We start from the raw sequence: 10,384 nt of genomic DNA, 5'->3' as shown, positions 1-10,384 counted from the left end.
TGTCACCCAGGCTGTAGTACAGAGTCACAGCCACCCTGGCATCGACCTTCTGGGCTCCAGCGATCCTTCCGCCTCAGCCTTCCAAGTAGCCAGAACTACAGACACGCGCTACCACTCTCGGCTATTTTTTATTTTACTGTAGAGACGAGGTCTCGCTAAGTTGCCCGAGCTGGTCTTGAACGCGCGGGCTCAGGCAGTCCATTTGCCTCAGCCTCCCAAAGTGCTGGGATTACTGACTGAGCCGCCGAACCCAGCCAATATGTCATTTTTAAAAAACAGCTGTTTTGTTTATCAGGTTCCTCCTGTTGTGTTTGATTGATGTGTCTCTTAAGGGCCTTTTAATCTGTAAGATTCTCTTCCATCTGTTTTTTTTTTTTCCTTGTAGTTTATTTTGGAAAGAACCAGGGTCACCACCAGTCTTTAGAATTTCCCACGTCCTGGCTTCCACTGGTTGCCTCCCCATGGAGTTCCTCCTGTTCCTCTAGCATGGGTGTTTTCAGCAAACTAGAGTTTGAGGTGGAAGCTTGATCAGGTTGTGGTTGAATGTCTTTCGGCCACTGCTCTTCTAGGTGTGCATCCGTGCGGAGGCACTGCCTGTCTGGTGTCCCTCTGTGAGTGACGCTGAGGGCAAGCAGAGGGGTCAGATGGTGGCGACCTGGCCCTTCGTCATACATTCACCTCAGCCCGCCCTCTCACATGTCTAGATCCACTGTTTCATTGTGGGCCGCAGAGGAGTGATGTCTCATCTGTCATTCCTTCCTCATGTATTGGCTAGGATGCTTCTAAAAAGACCTTTCCTTCAGTAACGATTTGGTTACTGTGAGGTATAATTTGTTCAGGGAAGGCAGGATAAATGCAGTTTTCAGAATAATGAGTTGGTCCCCTAGCAACCTCCAGAGGTGACCCGTGAGTGCGAAAGAGCATCACTGTGTTCCAAGCTCTGGGAACATAACGGCACAGAGGCCAGCCAGGGCCTTGGCCCTCATGGAGTGAGTGCCTGGGTCAAGGGAGACAAACAATAAACAAGTAAACAAATAAGATTATTTCCGATAGCGAGAGAGGGGGGCAGTCGAGCGCAGGGGAAAGGCAGGCCCTGCAGTGAAGTTGCCTGGATCTGAATCCCGGCTCTTCCCCTTTCACCTGGCACCTGAGGCAAGCAGTTTCCTCATTCATCCAAGGAGGGCAGTGGCAGATCCTTTCCACAAGGATGTGACATCGGAAGAGATAGGACGGTGCTTGGTGTAGGGGAGGCCCAGCCATGACTGTTCTCTGCAGGGGCAAATCAAGACCAGGTAACCCCACAGACGAGCTCTCTGGTAGTTGTGCTCCTCAGGCCAGGACACGAACCCTCGCCTCGCCCCACACACATTCACACGTGCACACACTTACCTGTCAGTGACTCCAAAACTCAGGAAGCTTGAGAGAAGCATCCCAGATATGCAGGTAGGGATAAACTGAAGCAAACGTATATGTCTGCGGTTCTCTGGCTTTGGGGAGACAAGGCCAGGGAGGGTGTGAGCAGACAGGGTGTGACCACACGGATGAGTTTTGCTCCCTGCCTTATTTAGATGGGAGAGGCTCCCTTTATAAGGTGGCTACTGAAACAGGGTTTCCCTTTGCTGGGGTGGGCGTGGGCTGGGACTGGGTGGTTTTGTTGTTCTCCAAATACAGAGGTGTCTAGCTGACCTCATTTGCAGAACTGATAACCCGAGCTCTGGGCTCCCTCTAGGCTCTTTGGCTCCTGGCTCTGTTGTCTGTCGTGATGAATTCTAAGGGGAGCATGCAGGGACAGGGCAGGGGTCCCCTCGCTGCCACAGCCAGGCTGCACAGCTTGTGTCACAACCCTGTGCTCTTCAGACAGTAAGGAAAGTGCGAGGAGTCATCCTCCCACGCCCAGGCCCGAGGACTGGCGTTCTTGTGTGAGCCCCTGCCTCTGGGCCACAGCAGAGCTGGGCCAGACAGCTGGGAGGACATCCTGAGCCACTGGTAACATGTGTCACCATGACCTTGGGCACCCACACAGGCTCTGGTGGATTGTTCTCATCTCACTAGGGATGTCTCTTCTGCTACCAGAAAGGATGTCTCTTCTGCTGCCTGAAGGGGGGAGCAGTGATCCTGGGATGTTTTGTTCTCTTTAGTTAGACTGAAGGCCTCTAGTTGGGGGCTAGGGGGAGGGGTTGGAAATCCCTCCCCGAGAAGGGTAACTGAAACTTATAAGTGAGTAAAAGAGATAAGAAAGGCGTCCTGTGGCCCCTAGAAACTGAGCTGTCAGGAATCAAGGAAAGGAGGCAGTGAGGAAAAATGACTAGAGAGTCTGGGGGCATTTTCCCGTCAGGCATTTCCCCCACGTAGGCCAAGGGTTAGCATGGAATATTTATTTATGAAGATTTGTTTTAGCCGGGCTTGATGGCTCAGCCTGTAATCCCGCACCTTTGGGAAGCTGAGGTGAGTGGATTGCCTGAGCCTGCGGGTTCGAGACCCGCCTGGGCAACTTGGCGAGACCTCATCTCTACAATAAATCCAAAAAAAATTAGCTGGGTGTGGTAGCACGCGCCTGTAATTCCGGTTACTCGGAAGGCTGAGGCGGAAGGATCGCCGGAGCCCAGCAGGTCGAGGCTGCGGTGGCTGGGAGCGGCCACTGCACTCCAGTCTGGGTGACAGAGTGAGACTCCAACTCAAAAAAAAAAAGAGATTTTTGGTGGCAGGAAAAGACTAGAAGCAACCTAAATAGCCATTGCTAGGGGAACTGGCTGAGTAAACCCCAGGTCATCAGGTGATGTGATACTAATCGACTGTTGAAAGAAAAAGAGCCGGGCTCGGTGGCTCAGCCTGTAATCCTGTGCCTTTGGGAGGCTGAGGTGAGTGAATTGCCTGAGCCCGCGGGTTCAAGACCCACCTGGGCAGGCGAGACCTCATCTCTACAATAAATCAAAACTCAGCCGGGCGTGGTAGCGCACGCCTGTAATTCCGACTACTCGGAAGGCTGAGGTGGAAGGATCGCCGGAGTCCAGTGGGTCGAGGCTGCAGTGGCCGGGAGCGGCCACTGCACTCCAGTCTGGGCGACGGAGTAAAACTCCAACTCAAAAAAAAAAAATGCAGATTTCTGGTCCTACCTCAAGAGGAATTCTTGTGATGATCTGATGTGGGGCCCAGGAATCTGCATTCTTTGCTGAGCACTCACGATGATTTGGATACTAGTGATTTTCAGATCACTGGAAAGACTGGAGTAGGAGGAACTGGGGAGGAAGCTTTTCCAAAGCCCCAAGGTAAATGTGGTTAGACTTCGGAAAGTGGAAGAGGAAGCTTTCACTTCTGAGTTTATAAGAAGAGCCGGTAGACAGTCCGTAGAAACAGCTGGAAAAAACAATGCCATCAGCTCCAATTTGTTAAACACTTGACTCTCTGCTAATGTCCATAACTACCACCATCTTACAGATTGGGAAACTGAGGCATTGGGAAGGAAATCCCTTACCTAACCCACACAGGTAGGTAGTAACAAGAGTTGAGTTCTGAACCGGCCATCTGGCCCAGCATCTCTGGCTCTCCACCATGCTGTATTGCTTTCAAAGTGATTGAATAACGTTTCCCTCTTTAACGACTATTAATTTTTAAAAACTAGAAACAGGGTCTTAATATGTTGCCTAGTCTGGATTCAAACTCCTAGGCTCAAGCAATCCCCTTGCCTCAGCCTCCAGAGTAGCTGGGACTACAGGTGCATGCCACTGCACCCATCTGTGTTTCCCTCTAAAGTCATGACCAGGGGCTCCTAACCCAAGATGAAACTTTCAGTAACGAGCCAGTAATGAGAAAAATTCAAGAGCCCAAGGAATCTACCCACTGGCTCCCCAGCCACTATACAGTGGGCAGCTATGGATGGTGGCTAAAGTTGTAGGCTTTGGAGTCAACTCACCATATTTAAATCCAGTTTCTCTCTCTTACTGGCTGTGTGATCTTGGACAGATTACTTAATTTTTCTGTGCCTCAATTTGCTTATATCTAAAATGTGATATACTGATTAGAACTCTGAGTTCCAGCAACAGAAGATACTCAAACAGTGGTGAAGCAAAAGAAAGTCTTGCTGGCTCATGTACCTGACAAACTAGGAGACTGGGCAAAATACAGGCATGACTGTATCCCAGGACTCTGACACCCTCACCAGGAGTCTCTCTTTCACATCTCTTTTCTGTGTTGCTGTCATTCTCAGGCAGTCTCCCACCTCCTGGGAATAAAGATGACCCCCTCCCACAGCTCTGGACTTAGGTCCCCTCAGCTCAGCAGCTCCAGTGGAAGCAGATCTTTTCTTCCAGTAGTTCCAGAAACAGATCCAGAGATGATGCTCATTGACTCTGATTGGCCTTGCTCAGGGCACATGACATTCCTGTGCTAGTCATTGTGGCCAGGGAGATAAAAGCTTCAGCTTGGGCCGGGCTCAGTAGCTCAGCATGTAATCCCAGCACTTTGGGAGGTTGAGGCGAGTGGATTGCCTGAGCCCACGGGTTCGAGGCCCACTCGGGCAACTTGGTGAGACCTCATCTCTACAGTAAAATTAGCCGGGCATGGTAGCAGGCACCTGTAGTTCCAGCTACTTGGAAGGCTGAGGCGGAAGGATCGCCGGAGCCCAGCAGATTGAGGCTGTGGTGGCTGGGAGCGTGCCACTGCACTCCAATCTGGGTGACAGAGTGAGACTCCAACTCAAAAAAAAAAAAGTTCTGATTGGTCAGTTCTGGGTCACATGTTCATTCCTGGAGCCAAGAAGTGGGGTCATCCCACCCAGAGCACACAGATCTGTTGTCAGGAGAAGACGGTGTGGAAGTCAGGCGAGCAAGGGTGTCAGGTGGCACCGCCTGGGGCGATGATGGTACCTTTTGCCACCTCTGCCCAGGCCTGGCATATCTACAGGCACTGTTAGACATTCCTATTGTTTTTGGTCTTCACCTGGTGTCTGTTGAGACACTGGCACCTACCAATTCAAAGAGACGACCAGAAGAAACTACTGTCTGTTAGCTCCAACCATAGTGCTTCTGAGGAGCCTGGTGTATCGAGCCCAGGTGCCAGAGCACATCCCTGGGCCACCTTTTGGTGTCTCCTTATCAGCCATGTCCTGGGTTCACAGGCTCAGTCTTGGACTGTTTTGTGCTGCTATAAACAACACCTAAGAGATGTATGTCTCATAGTTTTGCAAGCTAGAAGTCCATGATCAAGGTGCTGGGCAGGTTAGGACCTGATCTCTCTGCTTCCAAGGTGACACCTTGAACACTGTGTCCTCTGGAGGAGAGGTACACCCTGTCTTCACATAGCAGAAGAGAGAACCCCCTTCCACAAGCCCTTTTCAGAATGGCATTAATCCACTCCTGAGAGCTCTGTCCTAAACACCTTCCCTTAGGCCCTACCTCCCAACAATTGCATTGGGGATCGAGTTTCCCCCCATGACTTTTGGGGAACATATTCAGATGATAGCAGCCTCTGAGTCACCAAGTCCACCAGATTTTTTGCCAGGTGACCATGAAATCTCCCTGGGCTCCAGGAACTCAGGAGAGCCCCGGAAGATCCGTATGATGGGGCATGCAAGATTCCCAGCTGAGGGCTCCTCAGAGCTCAGTGTTCACAGCTGCTGGGAGGTGGATTTCATGAGCACAGCTAGTCCTCGAGCTCAGAGTCTCCTCCATGCGGCACTGCAGTGACAGCAGAGGCTGCCAGCTCAGCCGGTGGATCTCCCCACCTCATGCCAGGAGCACTGCGCTTTGTGTGCCAACCTGGTCTGGGGGGAGTCACAGGCCACTCTGCATCTATTTCAAGGTTCTGGATTTCGTGGCTTTCTTTTTTTTAACCACCCTGCAAAGTAGGTCACCTGCTCCTCTTCCAGCTGCCTTTGAGATTCTTTGGAACAAGGCAGATACTGTCCTTTGATTCTGAGGACATCCGCCTTTCTGGCCCTGAGTACCGCTAAGGGGGGCCAAACGGGTCGGTGGAGGGCACTGACAGACTCGGGGACTGGGTCAGGTAGAAGGGAGAGGAGGGGAGACAGAGTGGGAGAGGAGATGAGATAGAACGGGTCCGGCAAGCGGAGCCCCTGTGTTGAGCCCTGTCCCGGTTGAGGACTCTGAGCCGGTAAGTTTCAGACCAATTTAGAGCGTATCCGGTCGACTTTTAAATAGGTCATCATGGTTTGGATTTGGCCAGGAAAACCCAGCCCAGGCAGCGGGCATAAGTGCGGGTAGGCCAGGGCCTTGCTGAGTAACGAAGTTTTTCTTCCCAGGGGGTGGCCGGAAACCTATGACATGAATCCCTCTGAGCCCAAGACGGAGCAGGAAAGCATCACTCCTGGGGGCCGGCCCCCCTACCGCAGCAATGCGCCCTGGCAGTGGAGCGGCCCAGCATCTCATAACTCCCTCCCAGCCTCCAAGTGGGCCCCTCCCACCACCTCTGGCCATGCCCAGTCCCTGAGCCGGCCCCCGAAGCAGACCCCTATGGTCCCCTTCCGGGAGTCCCAGCCACTGCACAGCAAGAGGTAAGGCCTCCCACCTGCCAGTTCTGTCCTCCCCCCTTTCTCCCGTTTGTCTCTTCTCTTCCTCACCCAGTCCTTCTCCCTTCCCTCTCACCCTTATTCCTCCCTTGCACCTCCCTCCCTCCCTCCTTTCCTTCCCTCAGGCTCTCACTGTGGGCCTCCTGCCCGAGGCGCCAGTGCTGGGAGCTCTGTCTGAGGCTAGAAATCTGCCACACAAAGTATGTGGTTAAAACTCTACTTTTTTTGAAGGGGAAGGGACTGATAAGCACAAAACTGAAGACCATTGTTTCCTCCTGGGGGAGACAGGGAAATAGGAAGGGGAGAAGCCCACGGGTAGATGTTAACTGTTCTAGTCCTTGGGCTGAGCGGTAGCTTCAGGGAGTTTGTTTTATGGCGACAAATATAACTTACAGATACTCTTTTGAATATATTACTTGTTAAAAGGTAAAGATGCTTTTCCAAAAAATGAAAGCATCTAGCTTGCAGAGGAATGTCTCCTTTCAGGAGAGGGGCAGGAACGGTGGCTGTCAAGCTGCAGATGCTGAGAGGTGGGGGTGGTAGCAGTGGAGCCAGAAAGAGGGGACAGGGGGTCTCCGGCTTCCCACTGCCCTTTGTTCCGTGTCCGTCTGAGGGAGCGATCCATCTGTCTGTGTGTCTTTCCATCCCCTGAGGGCAGGAGCACCCATTTGCAGTCGGTCAGTTAATCTGTCTATCTGTTCATTCTGTGAGGTCAGGGACACCCATTCACAGCCAGTCGGTCTGTCTGTCTTTCCATCCTCTGAGGACAGAGGCACCCATTCACGGTCGGTCGGTTGATCTGCCTGTCTGTCTGTCCATCTTCTGGGGGCAGGGGCACTGGTTCACCCCCGGCCCCCTTCCTCCCCTGTCTCATTCCAGACCTGTCAGCTTCCCAGAAACGCCTTACACCGCATCACCAGCAGGGGCCGACAGAGTCCCTCCCTACCGACAGCCTTCTGGGAGCTTCTCCACCCCCAGCTCGGCCACCTACGCGAGATACAAGCCATCCCCAGAAAGGTCAGAATCTCTTCATTCTTTTCATATTAAGGAATCTGATGAAAGCTGTGGATCTTTTTTCCCTAGGAAATGCACATCTCCCCCAATTTTATTTGCCATTTTATAGTGTTTCTAGACCTCTGCAGGTCATCAGAGGACCCCAGGGGGTTGGCTATGTCATGTTAAAATTTAGGGCTAAACTGGACTGGGCAGGACGCACCGTTGGCTTTCCTTGCAGCAGAATTTTGGTTGCTGTTTTCTTGGGACTTGTATCACTGGGTTGAACAAAACCATCCACCATCTGCCATGGCCACAAGTCAAACTCTCTAGTCCCTGCCCCTAAGCCCAGGCCACCAGCACTGTGCAGTCTTCGTGGTCTTTCAGGTTTCAGTCCTGCCCCCTTGGAGCCATCTCCAACCTGGCAGCCTGAGAGGTCTCCCCAAACCCTCCATGGCTCCCCAGTGCCCTCAAGATGAACCCGGGCTCTGCAGGTTGGCAGGCAAGGCCTTGCCAGATCTGGCTCCAGCCGAGCTTATTCCCCAGCTGCTTCGGCCCTGGTGCCCTGTGTCTTTCGTCCCCCCGGGTCCCTGTCACAGGCGCAGCCCCAGCAATCCCCTGTCCTCAAGCCGGAGCCATGGGCCTCATCCCGGCTGCCTCCTGTCCCCCTTCCCCCTGCTGCTATTTATCCATTCAGGCTCCTGAGCATCAATATCACCTGCTTCCTCCTCCTTCCCTGCTGTCTTACCACCCCAGCCACCTCAGTGGACGCCCACCTTCGTTTCAGCTCCTCTAGTCCACCCTTCACTCCACAGTCAGAGGGATCTTTCCATATCTGGCCATGTCTGTCTCCTGCTCCAGACCCTCCCATGACTCCCATATCCCTCAGGACAGCCCTGGCCCCTTCCTGTGGCCACCAAGGCCCCTTGCATCTTGCTGGGTAGGCTGTCTGCATTTCAGAGCCTTGTCATGTTGTTTCCTTGGCCTGGGACTCACCCACACCCCCATTCTGCCAACTTGAGGGCTTGATGCTCCTCCTCCAGGAAGCTTTCTCTGAACCTTGGCCACCTCTGAACCTCTACAGAGTTCCCCAGGTGTTTCCTGACTGTGGCTCTCCATTCTATTAGCCCAGTTAAGTGCATGTGTGTGCACTTCAGAATGAGAGGGAGAGAGGGAGAGAGAGTGTGCACGAGCATGCGCGAGCACGTAAGCTCTCTGGGATCTAGATATTCCGTCTTGTCGTTGTGGATCACACAGCACAAGTCTGACACACAGCAGACCTTTGGTATATATTATTTGATGAAAGGATAGAGTGAGTGTGTTTGTTTAAATGAAACCACCTGCCTTAAGACCAGGGCTTAGTCTACTAGTTCCCTATCTTTAGCATGCATTGGAATTACCCATAGGAGGACTTGTTAAAATACTAATCACCTGGTAGGCCTAGGCTAGAGCATGTCATGCCCATGCTGCTGGTCCAGAGAGTTGCCACACAAAGCCGTCGTTAGATTCCAGGCCTCCATTGTTAAGCTGGGGATGTATACCCACCATTCTATCTTCTGGTGACTGCTATCCTGCTTTCATTCGGCAAAAGGCCCCAAGAGCCTTCTGTGGGCCAGGCACCAGGAGGAATATTCGAAACACTCAGTTGCCAGGGGGTCCTGCTGTCAGCGCTTGCTGACTGTGGCAGAGAGAGGATCTTAGAAACCACATACACTCTAATGGGCACTCTAATAGAGAAGGAGGGAACACGGCCCAGCCCAGGAAGTCTAGACTGGCTGCCTAGAGAAGGTGACAGTTGGGCAGAACTTTGAGAGATTTGTAGGAGCTTGCCTTAGAGAGGAGGGAAGAGGTCATTCCAGACAGGGCAAAGGCCATAAGCAGGATGAGTGGAACACAGGAGGAGCAGAGCGGAATCCAGTGTGTGCAGGATGTGGGATATGGCAGTACCTGAGCGTCAGCAAGGGTTGAGACTGGTAAACGGCAGCTGGTACGTCACCAGTCACAGAGGTTGTGGGGACGAGATGACTAAGAACTCTTGAGAGCAGTTTTTCTTCCCAAGATCTTGGTGTCTCCCCTTTATTACCTTTTTTGACTTTTTATTTATGAATACTTATAGATTCACAAGAAGTTGTGAAGAAACGTCAGGGAAGTCCCATGAACCCATTGTTAATATCTTGTGTGACTGTAATGCAGTATCAAAGCAAGAAATTGACATTGGTATACGCCTGAGAACCGTTTAGAATTCGCCGGTTATACGTGCATCCACGCGCGCGTGTGTGGTGTGCAGTTTTATCATGTGTGTTGTCCTGTGTAATCATCACCACAAGACTCTTCATGTCACATTTTATGGCCATATCCATCCCCTCTACCCATCCATTCCTAACCCCTGGCAACCATTAATCTGTTCTGCCTGTCTTTAATTCCTGCTATTTCACAAATGTTTTATAAAAGGAATCATACAGTATGTGTCCTTTAGAGGCTGTCTTTCATTCGGCATAATGTCCTTGGGATTCATCCAAGTTGTTTCAAGTCTCAGTAGTTGGGTCTTATTGCCGAGTTGTGTTCCGTGGTATGGATGTACCACAGTGTAGCTCCTCCTCCATGGAAAGATGGTTGGGGAGCGTATATTCAGGCAACTTGAATCTATGCTCCTGGGTTGAAATAAATTTTTTTAATATTAAAAATAAAAATGATCTATTCAAAAGAAAAGAAAGACATTTGGGTAGTTTCTGAGTTTTGGCTGTTATGAATATTCATGCTATGAACAAGTACATTCAGGCGTACAGGTTTCTGCATGAAAATAAGTTTTCATTTCTCTGGGATAAATGCCCAGGAGTACAATTGCTTACCGTATGGTAAGTCCCTTTT

At 51.5% G+C, this 10,384-nt stretch overlaps 1 protein-coding gene across 1 annotated transcript in view; it reads left to right on the top strand.

Annotated features, from left to right (window-relative positions):
• Positions 1–10,384, top strand: part of SIPA1L3 (signal induced proliferation associated 1 like 3) — a 125,380-nt gene that overhangs the window by 43,931 nt on the left and 71,065 nt on the right. The window contains exons 9-10 of the mRNA XM_021712493.1: positions 6,257–6,508; positions 7,403–7,540. Coding sequence (XP_021568168.1) covers positions 6,257–6,508; positions 7,403–7,540 — 390 coding nt within the window. The remainder of the gene's footprint in view (positions 1–6,256; positions 6,509–7,402; positions 7,541–10,384) is intronic.

The sequence above is a fragment of the Carlito syrichta genome, unplaced genomic scaffold, assembly GCF_000164805.1.
Source record: "Carlito syrichta isolate Samal-C Ts95f unplaced genomic scaffold, Tarsius_syrichta-2.0.1 Scaffold89967, whole genome shotgun sequence".
Taxonomy (NCBI): Eukaryota; Metazoa; Chordata; class Mammalia; order Primates; family Tarsiidae; genus Carlito; species Carlito syrichta.
Note: the sequence above shows the minus strand (reverse complement) of the source record. Positions and strands in the feature narration are given on the sequence as shown.